Genomic DNA, 17,892 nt, shown 5'->3' with positions numbered 1-17,892 from the left:
AAAGGAGCATAGCGCCCAAAGAAGAGAGTATTGGATTGGACAACAAACTAGGAACTTTAGTTCCTCATTTACTACTTAATACATCTATGACTTGAAGCATGTTATTTAATCTCTATGGGCTTCAGTTTCCTGTGTAAAAGAAGAGAACCTGTACGATCCCTAAGGTCCTTTTCAAGCTGGAGTTTCTGTGGCTAGCTCCCAACTCAGAGTAGTTCCCTAGGATACATCCTTGTCACCCCAGGCATTATGCTGCATCCTGCAACATGAAATGATTATGTTCTGTGCATCATAATATAGGGGAATAAAGCTTAGGATCTCTGTTCTGTCAGTAGGAGCTATTTCATGAACCTGCCTGTAGTGGCAGAAATACCTTAAGTCCTATACTTTGCTTGTTTTCCTGTTGATGATATCAAGATGTTTTTTGACACTTGGTCACTGACATAGGGCATACGGCAGCAAGCAGTATGTACAATTTGAGAGTTATAAAGCTGTACTTTCAAGAGTTGTAAATTTCAGAATTTATAAATAGAGTGGCTGGCAGTCTGGAATCCACGTTACAAAAATGTGTGTTTTAAAATTGCATAAATATGCTGTTTAATCAACGTATTTGCATATATACTACATATATAATATACTATGTCAGGGCTTATATGTATTATAGCATTAATATCTTTACATAAATAGAAAAGAATGAGTACATAATAATAGTTGTCCAGGGCATTGACTGATTTTTATGAAATGGGTTTGCTTTTGTTACTAAGTTTGATCAAGCTATTGAAGGATTTCTAAATGTGTTTTTTTGTTTTTATTGCAAGCATATTTAACTGGAAGTTATATTCTAACGAATATGTTACTTTCATGATTTAGTGCCTGTAATAGAAGAACACCCATCTCATGAGCAAATCATTTTGCTTCTTGAAAGCAAAAGTTTTCGTCCTGTTACATTTGTCTTAAATGCTAATCTACTTGTGAATGTCAAGATAGTATTTTGTAAGTAATGATTAATCTTTCTTTGCCTAATTGGTATGCAGAATTTCTGAAATTAATTAATTGAATTTTGACTGGCAACTATAAAAAGTAAGCATTGGGTATTGAATTTTTAGCCACAAAGGAATATAGATTTTTTAGATTTATATTCAGTGGAACTTGAAATGAAAGCTTAAAGATTTCTACTAGTGTCTTTCAGTCAGTGCTAGGTTAAGCTTATGGGCTCCTAGCTGAGCTATATTTTGATATTAAAGATATAATTGACTGTGTTTCATATAGCTTTTAGATGAATTGAAATTTGGTAATTAAATAAGAATCTTGATTTAATAGCAATAAAGACAGTTTTAGAGTAAGTGACATGTGACCTAATTAAAAGTAAGGAAGTAAATAATCCTCAGTACTTAACAATGCATCTCTCAGCGTTTCATTCTCTGAAACAAACTTAATTGATTCTTACCCACTACATTTCAGCATATTAGTGCATCTTGTATTTTATTTTTTATTTTAGTGTTATTTATTAATTGACTCTATAAGATAATCTTTCATCCTTTCTTTTACATTAATCTTATATAATTTAAAGTGTTTTTTTTGTGAGGAGAACTTTGGGAAAATAAGGAATTTGAAAAGTTGTGCTTCATGCAAAGGACAACTACATTAGTTTCTGTGGTTAAAAGAAGTTGACATTTATAGTTGTATGCTTTTATCACTTAAGATTCCTCAGACAAATATTGGTACTTCTCAACCAATGGATTGCATGGCTTGGGACAGGCAGAAATAATTATTCTATTATTATGTTTGCCAAATGAAGATGCTATTCCGACCGACATCTTCAAACTATTTATCACCATCTATAAGGATGCTGTAAAAGGTATAGCATTTTATTTTGAACTGTTCAGACCAGGGGATGGATAAATTAATTAAAGGCATTTATGCTTTTGGCTATGCTAACTGTGCTAAAGATTTATTTTGTGAAGAGATTGCTGATGTCTTAAAAGATTTTCAGTCATTTTCAGTCATTTTCAATTTTCATCATTTTCAGTCACCTTAAATCTAGCATTTTATGTAATTAGTGTCTTTAAACAGTTTTTTTTTTTAATTTTAAAAATGGAAATATATTTGCCTTCATTTTTTTATATATGTCTATATTGTTTTCTTACTATCTGTGTAGGATTGGGGGAGATAAGAATTTTCACTTGGTCATGCAGTGCAGAGAAAAATTTTAAACCACCTGTGGTTAGAAACATTTTCAAAATTTTGTTCACAATTCTCAGTCTCCAGGAATAACTGAGCTTTGTACACATAAGTTACTCAATTGATGATGCTTCAAGAGTGGAAATAAGAAAAAAAAATCTACATTGCTTTTATTTAAGAAAGTTTATACTGCAACATTCAAACTTAGAATGCCTCTCAGAACAATTTAAAAATCTTCTTATTAATGATTTTATTTCTAGGAAAATACATAGAAAACTTGGACAATATAACTTTTACTGAGAGTTTTCTCAGTAGCAAGGATCATGGAGGATTTCTGTTTATTACACCTACTTTTCAGAAACTTGATGATCTCCTGTTACCAAGTAATCCTTTTCTTTGTGGAATTCTTATCCAGAAGCTAGAGATTCCCTGGGCAAAGGTTTTTCCTATGCGTTTAATGTTGAGACTGGGTGCAGAATATAAAGGTAAGTTTTAGAATAATAAGTTAAATCACATAGGTTCATATGTACTAAATGTAAAATAAGAATTTCAGTGATATCATTAAAATCAATTTTTTAATGGATTTAAGGGGACTACTTTTGTTTTGATATATTTTTAAAATTCCAAAACAGCCTTTCTCTACTACCAAATGAACTGTCTAGACAACCTTGGTATATCATGAAGTTTTAGATGTTGATAGCTATATTAACTTACCTTAAAAAAATTTGTTTTTAAATTTTAGAACAAAACATAGAAAACATTGAAAAGTTTTCTTAAAAGCATATACTGTAGGGAGTACATTTTGTTACATTTCCTATATTTTAAGAAGGTAAATGATTTCCCCTCTAAATTTGTGTACATCATAAAACCAAACATGAAAGATTATGAAATAATGGTCTGGGTTTATGTATATGGTTATTTCTAAGTTGAAATAATTTCTGGTGTTAAACTTTTTGAATTCCCACCCTTCATCCCTGACTTTTTTCAAGAAATTATTTATTGCATGTAAAATATATCTAATGAAATTTTAGGTATTTGATTATAATTTAATTAAAATAGGTATTTTCTTGGAGGAAAATTAAATGTAGGGGGTTTATAAAATTTATAAAATATTTCAAGATGGGCAAATTCAGTGAGATATAAATCTCCCTCTTTGGCAAATTTATTATGCTGTTTGATTTTAGGGGGAGGTCTTTACCATTTAGGATTTAAACATGTGATATGTGATGCTATTATGTAAAAAGTAAATTTTATTTCAGGTTTTTTATTGTATAAACTACAGAGCTTAAGAAATTTAATTCTGTGTCAGTTATTTCATACATTCAGCCTGATATTTTGTCTCTGATATAAATATTTGAATGCTATTTTTATGAGAAGTTAGGTCAATATATAACCTTAAGTCGTTATGGAACATATAATATATAACTTTGGCCAGTGTTTTGGTTAGTATCACTTATAGATACTAAATCTGTTTTTCTCATGCTCAAAGAAGCAAAATCATGGAGCAACTTGTGGGACTTATCAGAAGATCACAGGGGTTGGAGCCCAAAAGCTATGATAGCTGTTTAGTGATGATGAGGATAAAAATCATGAGTTATACAGGTTTTTCCTGCTACCTGAAAGTAGAACATTCCTATAAAACCTTTTTAAAGCCAAAATGGCATAAAGGAAAGAAGCTATCACCACTTCATAAGCACAAAAATCTGTTTCATAGTGAAAACAGGAAGTCACATAGGTCTTTTGTAAAAGCAAAGTGGTATTAAAGCAAACTTGGATGAGGGAGAAACCTGTACATACATAGAAGTTAATTAGTTTTAGCTGTTTTCTGAGTTCTTTATGTATTGGTGGATTTTAGATATAAAGAGGCATGGTGTCCATGCCTCTTTAGGCATGAACTTGGAAGTACTGTGTGTGTGTGTGTGTGTGTTAGAGAAAATGGATGTATGGAAAATTTAATGACAAAAGTTAGAGTTCCAAGATTAAAGGATAGAAATAATGGTCTGAAAGCAGTAATTATTAGAAATAGTAGTAGAAAGTGGGGATTATCTACACATTTGCATTGAGACCGTTTGTTTGGATTATCATTCAGTGTTGGATTAGGTGATTTAAGAGATCCCTTTGTAACCCTGACAGAACGTTGTCTTTCTAAATAAGCCATAACCTTTGAAAATACTGTTTCAAATAAAATTACTTCAAGTTGTAGGGGCGCCTGGGTGGCTCAGTCGGTTGAGCGTCCGACTTCGGCTCAGGTCATGATCTCACAGTTCGTGGGTTCGAGCCCTGCATCAGGCTCTGTGCTGACCGCTTGCTCAGAGCCTGGAGCCTGCTTCAGATTCTGTGCCTCCTACTCTCTCTGCCCCTCCCCCGTTCACGCTTTGTCTCACTCTGTTTCTCAAAAATAAATAAATGTAAAAAAAAAATTTAAAAAAAATTACTTCAAGTTGTAAAGGATGCTCCCTCATTCATAAAAGATGGAGTGAAAAGTCATCATTTATCTTAATCAGATCACTTATCATTTTAATGTCTTTTACCACTAACATCTGTGTCTTTTTCCATTCTGTACCCTCTGCCCTCTAAATAACATAGTTGTCCTTTTAAAAACCAAAAAGTATGTTTGTAATAGCAAAGATGTGAGTTGCTCTGACTTAAATTTTAAAAATAGATAATGTCAGGTAATATGTGTTTTCTTAGAATATTAAGAAAGAATATTTGTATGACAGGTATGAGAGAGGTTTGTTTAAGAACTAGGCTGAGAACTGAAAGTTAAAATGTTTTCTGCTTTTTATTGTTATAGAAATGTCTTACCTTTTCTTCCAGAAGCGTGCTGCACTGCTAACCAAATACCTTTTCCTTTTGGTGAATAATATTTATAGTGCCTTAAAGGAAGAGAAAAGTAGTTAGGTGATAGACTCCACCTTTCTTCTGTTGCTCTGCATTGATTTTTTTGACTCTGTGTACCCCTTTTATCATGCTGACCCAAGAACTATAAAAGTTTACTACCATCTGTAAATTAGCACAATTGAATATTAATTTTAAATGTCTTAAAAATCCTGAATTATTCATTTCTGTTTAAATTGTCAGAACTTTATAGGGGTATATCAGATCACTAATTTTCCAGCCATTATCGTTTTGTGAAATCAACATGTATAATGAAAAGATTAAATACTTTGGAATGAAGCAAGCCTAATTTCAAATCTGTTTCACTGGTGATTAACTTAGTCACCATAGACAATTTTATTAATTTCTGTGTCTCTCCTCTCCCATTTGTAAAGTATGGGTAGACATACTTGCCTCACTGGGTTGTTTTAGGGCTTAAATAAGATAATGTATATAAAGTTTGCAGTTCAGTGTAGCCTCCAGTAAATACACACTATGGGTTAATGTATCTCTCACTTTCCCCAGAGAACTGATTGGGTGGTATCTATCCATAATCTTTGAAAAATGAGAATTAGAAGTAATAAATTCAAGACTTTTTTCGGGTTTTATTGATGGTAACCAGTTTTCCTTTCTTATCTATAGTATATCCTGCTCCTCTAACAAGTATCAGAGGCCGAAAACCTCTTTTTGGAGAAATAGGACATACTATTATGAACTTACTTGTTGTGAGTAATCAAACAATTAAGTGTTCTTACATTGTTAACTTTAATATTTTATTTAGCATATTTTATATGTTTGCATTTTCCTCTATTAATTTGGCATATTTGGTATAATGAGAGTTTGTTTATAATATATCTTTATTTAGATAAATGGGCTCTGTTTCTAATGGATTGCTTTTTAGAATACATCTCTTAATTTATGTGTACCTGATTCTGATTGCCTTTTGATTCATTCTGCTGCATTGCTAACACATTTAGGTAATGTGAGATCTACACAGTTATTGAAGTGTTAGTAAAAGTAATTAGTAACAATGTTAGTAAAGTCAGTCAGTTTGGTGATTTTGAGCAAATTGTGGCCTGAGTTTCCTCATTTGTAATAGGAAGGATTGGATTAGATAATCTCAGGTTCCCTTCTACCTTTAATTTAAATAATTGTTTTATTTGTAACCATAAAAAAGTATTTGGACTTTTTTTTTTTTTGAGTGGACTTATTTTTAATTTATACATGTTTACTTTGAAGACTTATTTTGGAAGATTTATAATTAGAAAGAGGACATCACCCCTAAATACTACAGAATTTTTCCTGAGAATGATATTCTTTATTACTATTGTGGAGTAGCTAGGAGAATTAGTTGGTTTTTCAAGTTGGTACTACTTTCTGTATGGCATTTTGATAGTTATATATCACAAGTCTTAAAATGATGGACATTATTAAAAAAGTATTTAATGAATGGGTAAAATGCTCATGGATAGTTTAAGGTTTATGGAAATGTCATTATTTTATATGTAGGACCTTCGAAATTACCAGTATACCTTGCATACCATAGACCAGCTATTGATTCATATGGAAATGGGGAAGAGCTGCATAAAAATACCTCGGAAAAAATACAATGATGTAAGTTTAATTTCTTCATGCAGATTTTGAAGATAATTATTGAACATTAGATTTCTTTAAAGGTGTGTTAAATTTGTTTTGAATCAGACTGTCTAATACATAATGGCAAAAAATAATATTTTTGAAATTAAAAAAATTTTTTTTAACATTTATTTATTTTTGAGAGACAGAGAGAGGCAGAGTATGAGCAGGGGAGGGGCAGAGAGGGAGACACAGAATTCGAAGCAGGCTGCAGGCTCCGAGCTGTCAGCACACAGCCTGCTGCGGGGCCCGAACTCACAAATCGCGAGATCATGACCTGAGCCGAAGTCGGACGCTCAACCAACTGAGCACCCAGGCACCCCAATATTTTTGAAATTTTAGATTTGTTTCCTAATAAGGGATTTGTTTTTTCTTTACTATTTTTTTTAATGTTTATTTTGAGACCGAGAAAGAGAGTGCACACAAGCAGGGGAGGGGTACAGAGAGAGGGAGAGAGAGAATCCCAAGCAGGGTGCACGCTTTCAGGGCAGAGCCCAATTTGGGGCTCAGTCTCACAGACAGTAGGATCATGACCTGAGCCAAAATCAAGAGTCAGAGGCTTAACTGACTAAGCCACCCAGGTGCCCCTTTACTGTTTTATCTGTTAATTGAGGTGATTTTATGTTAAAACATTGGTTTCTATCACATTCTCAGGGAGTTGTCTAGACCAAAGCTTGATAATAAAGAAGAAGCTTAGAAGCTGGTTGGAAATGTGGCCCTTTGAATGATTGTAACTAATAAGGACATAGCATGTTAATAGTGTTTCTAAATGGTGGTTTTTTTCCCCCAGGTGATGAAAGTTATAAATTCTTCTAATGAGCATGTCATTAGCATTGGAGCTAGTTTTAGTACTGAAGCAGATTCTCACCTAGTCTGTATACAGAATGATGGCATTTATCAAACACAGGCCAACAGTGCCACTGGCCATCCTAGAAAAGGTAAGTGTTGGTTCCTAGTATTGATCTATAAAAGGACCTCAATAAATGGAATTCCATCCAAAGGGGAAATATATATATTTTACTTATTTGCTGAATTGATGATGATAATACAGTTTGCTTTAAAATTTTAGCTACACAGGGGCATCTGGGTGGCTCAGTCGGTTGAGTGTCTGAGTTCGGCTCAGGTCATGATCTAGCGGTTGACCAGTTCGAGCCCCACCTTGGGTTCTGTGCTGACAGCTCGGAGTCTGGAGCCTGCTTCGGATTGTGTGTCTCCCTCTGCCCCTCCCCTGCTCACACTCTCTCTCTGTCTCAAAAATAAAAGAAAACATAAAATAAAATAAAAAATAAAATTTTAGCTACAGAGATTAAAAATTGCTTCTAATTTGTGTTTTTTTCTTGGGCTACATTAGGTTTAAAGGTTAAACATTATATTTATTTTGATATCTTCAGGTTTAATTTATCCCATGTGGTATGAATTTTATTTTCAGTAATTTCTCTCTGGAATGAGGTGTTTGTCACCTTTGTTTGCTCTTTGCTTCAACTCTTCTTAGGGGAGTACAGGGTGGATAAAGAATGAAGAATGATTTATAATTTTTTTTAATGTTTACTTATTTTTGAGAGAGAGACACATAGAGCGTGAGTTGGGGAGGGGCAGAGAGAGAGGGAGACACAGAATCCAAAGCAGGCACCAGGCTCTGAACTGTCAGCACAGAGCCTGATGCAGGGTTTGAACCCATGAACCATGAGGTCATGACCTGAGCCGAAGTCGGAAGGTTAACTGACCATGCCACCCAGGCGCCCCGAGAATGATTTATAAAATTATAAGTGGCTGGGGATATAAAAATGGTAAAGGTGGTAGAGTAGCTTATGTGAGTGTCATTACTCTCACTTCTGGCTGAATGGCCTCAATGACTACTGTGATTGCCAAATCCTTGCAATAGAGGGCCTAACAAATTGAAAGTTAAGTGAAAGTGAGTATTTCATAAAAGTAATACATTTTTATAAAATACATATTTTTTAAAAAGTATTTTTAAAAACGGGGGCACCAGGTGGCTCATCAGGTAACTGTCTGACTCTTGATTTTGGCTCAGGTCATGATCTTACAGTTTGTAAGGTAGAGCCCCGTGTTGGACTCTACACTGACACTGCAGAGCCTGCTTTGGATTCTCTCTCTCACCCTCTCTCTCTGCCTCTCCCTTGCTCTCTCGCTGCCTCTCAAAATAAGTAAATAAACTTAAAAGAATTTTTAAGTATTTTAAATAAAAAATAAAGTTTTAAAAGTCTGATATTCTAGCTGCTAATAAAATTTTTGCCTCTGATTATAAAGGTAATATATATTTACAGTAAGTTTAGAGAATATGTTTTAAAAAATAGTAAAAGAAAAAATAGTGCCAAGGTATGGCCATTGTTGACATTAACATATTTCCTTCTTATATTAGTAGATATCTATTAAGTAGAAGATTTTACTGGATATTTATATTTTTAATTTAACATGTCATTAACACTTTTGTTATTGAAACTCAACAACTATTTAATATTTGTTTGAATAGGTATATATTTTATAAAATTTTAAAGGTATAAATATCTACAGTGTAAAACCTCCTTTCTTCCCTTGACCGTGAAGCTCATCTCTTTTCCTCCCCACAGGCAACCAAACCAGTGTTATCAATTTTTTGTACATCCTTTCAGAAAAATTTTTGCTTGCATGTATATTTAAGCAAATACACACACACATCATCCTTACACTTAAAAAATTTTTTTTAATTTTTTATTTAGTTTTGAGAGACAGAGAGAGCGCAAGTGGGGAAGGGGCAGAGAGAGGGAGACAAAGAATCTGAAGCAGGCTCCAGGCTCTGAGCTGTCAGCACAAGCAGGGCTCAAACTCACAAACTGTGAGATCGTGACCTGAGCTGAAGTCGGACGCTTAACCAACTGAGCCACCCAGGCTCCCCACTTCCACTTTTTTAAACAAGTCATAACATGTATTCCATTCTGCACCTTGCTTTTTCTTTTAGCACATCTTGGAGATGATTCTGTGTTAGTATAAAAAGAACTTTTGTATTCTACGTAACTTTATACTTTTTATGTGTTCATCATTCATTTCTTCCTTATTAATGGACATAGTGAGTACCAATTCTTGGTTATTTATAAAAATGTACTATGAATAACCTTGTATATGTATATATTCCTGGTAGTGGAATTGCAATTTTAATAGGTAATTATCAAGTTGTCTTCCATAGAGGTTGCTCTGATTTATGGTCTTACCATTAGTGGATGTTTGATTTCCCATTCTCTGACATAGACACAAACATTTTAAGTAGTACAGTAGCTGTCAATTATTAGATACAAACATTACCTAACCTTTATGCAGTATTTTTTATCTTAATTTGGTCTAGTTTTTTTTTATTAGCTTTCTAATATAAGTGGTATGGTATGGGCATGGCATTTATCAAGTACTTAAATATGCCATGCTCCACATTATACATTTAACAAATATATAGTATTTCAAAAAAAGGTAACATTAGGGGCACCTACCTATTTGGCTTAGTTGGTTGAGTGTCAGACTCTTGATTTTGCTCAGGTCATGAACTCAGGGTTGTGGGATCGAGCCCTTTGGTGGGCTCTGTGTTGAATGTGGAGCCTGCTTGGGATTCTGTCTCTCTCTCCATCTGTCTCACTGTGTCCCTGGCCCCGCTCACACTCCTGCTCTCTCTCTAAAAAAAAAAAAAAAAAAAAAAAAGCAATATTAAGACTTTTTTTTTTATCAGTGACAGGTGCAAGTTTTGTGGTATTCAATGGAGCTCTCAAAACATCTTCAGGATTTCTTGCTAAGTCCAGCATAGTTGAAGGTATGAATTTCATTTTTAAGATTGTTTTAACGTAAAGATGTTTTCCATTTCCTTTTAAAATGTATTTGACAGAAAAGAACATATGTAAGTTAGAAAGCACACTACCACAAATTTATATGAAATCATTACCCAACTCAAGGACCAGAATATTGCCAATATTTGGGTCTACCTTAAGCATAACAACTCTGCCATAGGCTGCACGTCCTGCCTGTACAGAGCCTAACAGTCAGCCTGAGGTGAGAACTTAGGGTGTTTCCTTAGCATGCACACACCCTGATCATGCACACAGTATTGTACATGTGTGTGGCCTTCTAAATTCCCAGAAATATGTTAGAGCTTTTCAAAACCTTATGGCCATCACATTTTCCAGCTTTTCCTTTTAAGTGTTTGGTTGGCCTATTGTTTGCCTCTTCTGTTCATCTGCTGCACAGGTGGCTCCACTGTTAATCATTGGCCTCTAATTGTTTTTGACAAATGCTCCCTGAGAAAGGCCTTTTTGCACTGGGCAAAATACCCAAGTCAAAATTATCAATTCTCTGGTAATGAGACTTTGAAGGAGCTCTGACCTCCTTTTGCCCTTTCCTGTGGCTACCAGGCTTTTGGTTTTTACCATGATTGTAGGCTATTGGTTTTTAAGGCTTCCACTCAGCTAGAGAGGAGAGGATGGGAATAGGAAAGTTAAAATGACAGAAAGCCCAAAGTTTGCTGTTTTTATGAAGATCCAGCCATTTTTCTTGAATAAATATCCCCCAGATTGCTGCAAGACTTTAGTTAATTTCCAGAGTTCTAAAAAAGTTTCTTGTGACATTTTATTAGTTCCCTTGTTCTTTTTATGGAGGAGAGTATTTTGGGAGATTCTTAAGTCTGCTTTTTCACTAATGTCCTCCCTACTATCTCAAACATAGGTTTATAGGAAATTCTCTTATCTTTGGTGCCATGCACATACTTTATTCTTTTTTTTAGTAGTGCCTTGGCCACTTTAAGCCTTTCAGTTTGCCACATTAAATTTAGGACCAACTTGTCAGGTCCTAATGGTCCATTGGAATTTTTATTGGAATTGCGTTAAATCAATTAGTTTAATTTTGAGAAAAACTGACTTATTTTCCATTCTCAGTGTTCCTATCCATAAAAATGGGCTATCCTTAATTTAGGTAATGTTCAATGTCTTTTAGTGAAATTTTATAGGGGCACCTGGGTGGCTCAGTCAGAAGACCATGCAACTCTTGATCTCAGGGTTGGGGGTTTGAGCCCCATATTGGGTGTAGAGATTATTTAAAAATAAAATCTTTTAAAAAATTAAAAACTTAAATTTTATAGTTTTTGTATAGGTCTTGCATGTCTTCTTTTGATTTATTTCTGTAACAGATTTTATTGCTGATGTAAATGTATCTTTTTAAAGTTTTTGTTTTGATGTCTAGAAATTCATTTATTTCTGTATTTTTATCTTATAACCAGTAACACTGCTGAATTCTCATTTTTTACAATAATTTACCTATAGATCTTTTTAGAGTTTTCTTTATAGCTCAGTGTATCATATTTTAATAATGGTAATTTAGCTTATTTCTTTACAGTCCATCTGGCTTTTATTTTTCTTGATTATTGGCTAGGTCTACCAGTTGAAGCAATGAATGTAAATGCTCTTGTCTAGATCCATGTTTGTCAAATAATACCTTTTAAAAATAAGTGAGCTTTTATGATTCAATTTTGTGTGCCATCTCTGTCATTCTGATAATGGATGTGAGGTATCCAATTATATTTTTTCTTATTTCTTATCACATATCTTCAGGCTTTTTAAATGTTTTGGGGTTTTTTGTTTGTTTCATCATGATAAGTGTACTGCTTAATCCCTGTCACCTATTACACCCATCCACCTCCTCTGTGGTAACTATCAGTTTGTTCTCTACACTTAAGAGTCTGTTTCTTGGTTTATCTCTTTTTTTTCTTTCCTTATTTGTTTTGTTTCTTTAATTCCACATATGAGTGAAATCATGTCGTATTTGTCTTTCTCTGATTGACTTACTTTGCGTAGCATTATACTCTCTACCTCTATCCACATTGTTGCAGAGGGCAAGATTTCATTTTTTTATGGCTGAGTAATATTCTGTGTGTGTGTGTGTGTGTGTGTGTGTATCACATCTTCTTTATCTGTTTATCTGTCAGTGGACACTTGGGCTGCTTCCCTAGTTTGGCTATTGTAAATAATGCTGCTTTAAACAAAGGGGTGCATGTATCCCTTGAATTAGTGTTTTTTATTTATTTTTTGGGTAAATATCCATTAGTGAGATTATTGGATTATAGGGTAGTTCTATTTTTAATTTTTTGAGGAACCACCCTGCTACCTTCCACAGTGGCTGCACCACTTTGCCTTACTACCAGCAGTACACAAGGATTCCTTTTTCTCCACATCTTCACCAACCCCTCTTGTTACTTGTATTGTGGATTTTAGCCATTCTCACAGGTATGAGGTGATATCTCATTGTGGTTTGATTTGCATTTGCCTGATGATGAGTGATGTTGAGCATCTTTTCATGTGTCTATTGGCCATCTGGATGTCTTCTTCAGAGAAATGTCTGCCCATGTCTTCTGCCCATTTTTAAATTGGAATATTTGTTTTTTGGGGTATTGAGCTGTATATGTTCTTTATATATTTTGGATACTAACCCTTTATCAGATATATCATTTGCAAATACATTCGGCCATTCAGGATGTTGCCTTTTAATTTCGTTGTGTTTACTGTGCAGAAACTTTTTGTTTTGATGTAGTCTCAATAGTTTATTTTTACTTAGATTTCTCTTGACTCAGGAGACATATCTAGAAAAATGTTGCTGTCACCTATGTCAGAGAAATTACTGTCTGTGCTCTTTTCAAGGATTTTTATGGTTTCAGCTCTCACATTTAGGTCTTTAATCTGTTTTGAGTTTATTTTTGTGTATGGTATAAGAAAGTGGTCCAGTTTCATTCCTTTTTTTTTTTTTTTAAAGACAGAGCATGTGCATGCATGAGCAGGGAAGGGGGAGAGGGAGAGGGAGGGAGAGAATCATAAAGCAGGCTCCATGCCTAGCATGAAGCCCAAAGTGAGGCTTGATTATGCAACCGTAGATCATGACCTGAGCCAAAATCAAGAGTTGGATGCTTAACCAGCTGAGTCACCGGGGCACCCCCCCAGTTTCATTCTTTTGCATGTAGCTGTCCAGTTTCCCCAGTATCATTTATTGAAGAGACTGTCATTTTCATTATTCATTCATCTCTCCTTTGTCAAGGATTGATTGACCATATAATTGTGGGCTTATTTCTGGGTTTTCTCTTCTGTTCCACTGATCTATGTGTATATTTTTATGCTAGTACCATTCTGTTTTAATTACTACTGCTTTGTAATACAATTTGAAGTCTGAAATTGTGATACCTCCAGTTTTGTTTGTCTTCTTCAAGATTGCTTTGGCTAGTCAGGGTCATTTCTGGTTCCATACAAATTATAGAATTGTTTGTTCTAGTTATGTGAAAAATGCTGTAGGTATCTTGATAGGGATTACATGAAATCTGTAGATTGCTTTGGGTAGTATAGACCTTTAAACAATGTTTGTTATTCCACCCCATGGGCATGGAATGTCTTTCCATTTCTTTGTATCATCTTGAATTTCTTTTGTCAGTGTTTTATAGTTTTGAGAGTACAGATCTTTCACTTCTTTGGTTAAGTTTATTCCTAGATATTTTATTGTTCTTGGTGCAATTGCTTTGTTTTCCTTTTTTTTTTTTTTTTTTTTTTAATTTTTTTTTTCAACGTTTTTTATTTATTTTTGGGACAGAGAGAGACAGAGCATGAACGGGGAAGGGGCAGAGAGAGAGGGAGACACAGAATCGGAAACAGGCTCCAGGCTCCGAGCCATCAGCCCAGAGCCCGACGCGGGGCTCGAACTCACGGACCGCGAGATCGTGACCTGGCTGAAGTCGGACGCTTAACCGACTGCGCCACCCAGGCGCCCCTGTTTTCCTTTTTTTTAAATTTTTTTGGTTTATTTTTGAGAGAGAGTGAGCGAGCAGTAGCGGGGGAGGGGCAGGGAGGGAGACAGAATCCAAAAGCAGGCTTCAGTCCCTGAGTGGTCAGCACAGAGCCTGACACAGGGCTTGAACTCACAAGCCGTGAGATCATGACCTGAGCTGAAGTCAGACACTTAACTGACTGAGCCACCCAGGTGCCCCTGTTTTTGGTGCAGTTGTAAATGGGATTGTTTCCTTAATTTTACTCTGTGTTTATCAGTGTATAGGAACACGACCAATTTCTGTACATTGGTTTTGTATCCTGAGACTTCACTGAAGTTACTTATCAGTTCTAGTTAAGTTTTTGGTGGAGTCTTTTAAGATTTTTAAAAAAATTTTTAATGTGTATTTATTTTTGAGAGAGGGAGAGAGACAGAGCATGAGTGGGGGAGGGGCAGCAGGAGAGGGAGACACAGAATCTGAAGCAGGCTCTAGGCTCTGAGCTGTCAGCACAGTCCGACATGGGACTTGAATTCAAGAATGAGATCATGACCTGAGGCAAAGTTGGACACTTAACCGACTGAGCCATCCAGGCACCCCTAAGATTTTTAATATATAGTATTATGTCATCTGCAAATAGAGTTTTACTTCTTCCTTACCAGTTTGGATGCCTTTAATTTCTTCATGTTCTTTAATTGCTGTGGCTAGGACTTCATTACTATGTTGAATAAAAGTGGGGAGAATGAACATCCTTGTCTTATTCCTGACCTTAGGGGTAAAGCTCTCAGTTTTTCACCATGGAGTATGATATTGGCCTTTATTTCATATAAGGCCTTTATTAAGTTGAGGGATGTTCCCTCTAGACTTCCTTTAGAGAGGGTTTTTATCACAAATAGATGTTGTACTTTGCTGAGTGCTTTTTCTGAATCTATTGAAATTATTGTAGGCTTTTTCATGTTTTACTTTTTTGTGGTGGGTTTTGATTTTGCTCCATTTTTCAGGGCAGCATTTTGTCCTATGACCTCAGTCCTCTGACCTAAGAGTTGTTCATTTTCAGTTTGTTCAGTATTTTTCTTCTTGTAAGAATGGGAGTGACAACTTCAAACTCTTTATATGTTGGAGTAGACACTAGATGTCAGTATCATTTTTTGTAATACCAGTTGGCTGGCTTTTGTTGATCTGAAGCTATATTTATTTGTTATTTTTGAAGGATATTTTTGTTAGATTTAGAATTCTTTGAAAGTTTTAATCATCATTAAAGATGTCATGTTGTCTCTTGGCCTCCATTGCTTCTAATGAAAAGTCAGCATAATTTTTTACATTTGTTTCCCCATATTTAATGTGCCCTTTTCTCCAGATGTTTTCAAGATATCCTTTTTATCTTTGGTTTTCACCGGTTTTACTGTGATGTGCCTTTATGTGGTTTTCTTTATATTTTTCCTGCTTGGCATTTATGGAGCTTCTTGAATATGGGTCAATGTTTGTCATCAAATCTTGGGAATTTCCTACCACTATTTTTTAAATATTCCTATCTTTTTCTCCTGGGAGATATCTATATATTTTTATCTGTATATATGTATATGTATATTTATATCTATATCTCTTTTATACCATCCCTTGGGTCCTTGATGTTCTGTTTATTTTTCTTTAATCATTTTTCTCTGGGTTCTTTGGATCGGATAATTTTCATTGACCTTTCTTCATGTTCTCTGAGTCTTTTTTTTTTTTTTTTGCCATCTTCAATCTACTATTCAGCTTATCCATTGAGGTTTCAGTTTCAAGTTACTAGAACTTTTCAGTTCTAGAATTTCCCTTTGTTTTCTTTTAGTCTCTATTTCTGTTAATATTTTTTTTAATGTTTATTCATTTAGCCCATATTTGCTTTTCATTCTTTGAAAGTTTTGCTTTAGGTCTTTAAATATATTTTAGAATAGATGTTTTCAAGTGTGTGTTTAATACAGCATCTTGGCTATCTATCTATCTCATGGTTGGTTTCAGTTGTTTAGAGGCTCACATTTTCTTGTAGTTCTCTCTGGTAATTTTTGATTATATACTTGTCACTGTTAATATGCTTAGAGACTTGAGATTCTATTAACTTTTTCTGAAGAAGGTTTATATTTAAGCAGGCATTTTCATGGCAAATCATGTTGAGCTTGTGTAGTCTGTGTTTTTCACTTTGTTAACAGATGGATCTGTGGAACTCCTAAGGTGTTTACAATCTGGCAGGACACTTCTCCAAATCTGTTTTGCCTACAGATTTTGTAAGGGCTTTGGTTTTTGTTTGTTTGTTTTTGTTTTGCCACAGTGCAAGTTAATGAGATGTTAATAAGGTCTCTCTACTTTGGTTGGTCCAGAGTGTCAGTATCTCCCAGCATTGCTTGGTTTCTAGTATCTCTGTTATGTTCCAAGCCTAATAGCTATTCTCTGTTAGGCTTCATCTAATCTAACTCGAATACTGTGTCCGCAATTCTTGTCCAAGGACTCAAAGGGATCCTTACACACAGTCATCTGGTGTCTCCCCCTTCAGTGTCTTGGCCCCAGATTCCAGGCTTCCCCAAACTTATCTCTGACTTCTCAGCCCAGTAATGGCCATTGTAGGTTTAATGGGTCACCATGCAGAAATTGTCTTGAAGCCTAGAACCTGGGCAGTTGTGGGTGTACCTGTTGAGTTTTCCTCTAGGAATCACAGTATTGCACTTCATGTTGTTCACTACCTGAAAACAATTACCTCATATATTTTGTCTAGTTTTATGACTGGTTGTTATGATAGGGCAGTTTGGCATCAGTAATTTCATCATAGTAATGAAAATTCTTTCCATTGTTTGTTTTTTTTTTAAAAAGAGGGGGGCGCTTGGGTGGCTCAGTTGGTTAAGCTTTGACTCTTAATTTTGGCTCAGGTCATGATCTCTTGGTTCATGAGAGTGAGCCCCACGTCAAGGTATGTGCTAATAGCACGGAGCCTGCTTGGGATTCTCTCACTCTCCCTTTCTCTCTGCCCTTCCCCCACTTACACTCACTCTTTTTCTCTCTCAAAATAAATAAACATTACAAAAAGTTTAAAAAAGAATCCTTAACTTTGAAATACTTTTATTTCTTAGTAGAAAATCATTAAAATCATTTAACAGATGATATAAAACTTGTATCTTGTGCAGAACATATTTTGATAGCAAATTTTATGGATTAGATATATAAATTGATATTTAATAAAAGGAATGAAACAACTCATGAGTGAAACAACTCATTTTTAGATGGCTTAATGGTACAAATAACACCAGAGACCATGGATGGCTTGCGACTAGCTCTACGAGAACAGAAAGACTTTAAAATTACGTGTGGGAAAGTTGATGCTGTAGACCTCAGAGAATATGTGGATATCTGCTGGGTAGATTCTGAAGAGAAAGGAAACAAAGGGTAGGAATTTTTTGTTACTAAAATAT

The 17,892-nt window shown here is 34.8% G+C and overlaps 1 protein-coding gene and 1 long non-coding RNA gene across 6 annotated transcripts in view; one reads left to right on the top strand and one right to left on the bottom strand.

Moving 5' to 3' along the window:
* The window catches only part of ZFYVE16 (zinc finger FYVE-type containing 16), a 53,898-nt gene that overhangs the window by 27,716 nt on the left and 8,290 nt on the right, over positions 1-17,892 (top strand). For 4 of the 5 annotated variants that reach the window (XM_019462886.2, XM_019462888.2, XM_053907240.1 and 1 more), the window contains 8 exons: positions 868-990; positions 1,700-1,855; positions 2,439-2,663; positions 5,698-5,780; positions 6,565-6,669; positions 7,481-7,628; positions 10,400-10,480; positions 17,704-17,866. In XM_019462886.2, the coding sequence (XP_019318431.2) occupies positions 868-990; positions 1,700-1,855; positions 2,439-2,663; positions 5,698-5,780; positions 6,565-6,669; positions 7,481-7,628; positions 10,400-10,480; positions 17,704-17,866 (1,084 nt within the window). Of the gene's footprint in view, positions 1-867; positions 991-1,699; positions 1,856-2,438; positions 2,664-5,697; positions 5,781-6,564; positions 6,670-7,480; positions 7,629-10,399; positions 10,481-17,703; positions 17,867-17,892 lie in introns of those variants that run through there. The other variant, XM_053907242.1, reaches the window with a different exon arrangement.
* Positions 4,983-17,892, bottom strand: part of LOC128778290 (uncharacterized) — a 32,779-nt gene continuing 19,869 nt past the window's right edge. The window contains exons 2-3 of the long non-coding RNA XR_008423814.1: positions 10,167-10,345; positions 4,983-5,054 (exon numbers count right to left, since the gene is read on the bottom strand). This is a non-coding gene — a long non-coding RNA (uncharacterized LOC128778290). The remainder of the gene's footprint in view (positions 5,055-10,166; positions 10,346-17,892) is intronic.

The sequence above is a fragment of the Panthera pardus genome, unplaced genomic scaffold, assembly GCF_024362965.1.
Source record: "Panthera pardus isolate Hobbes unplaced genomic scaffold, ASM2436296v1 HiC_scaffold_2, whole genome shotgun sequence".
Classification (NCBI taxonomy): Eukaryota; Metazoa; Chordata; class Mammalia; order Carnivora; family Felidae; genus Panthera; species Panthera pardus.
Note: the sequence above shows the minus strand (reverse complement) of the source record. Positions and strands in the feature narration are given on the sequence as shown.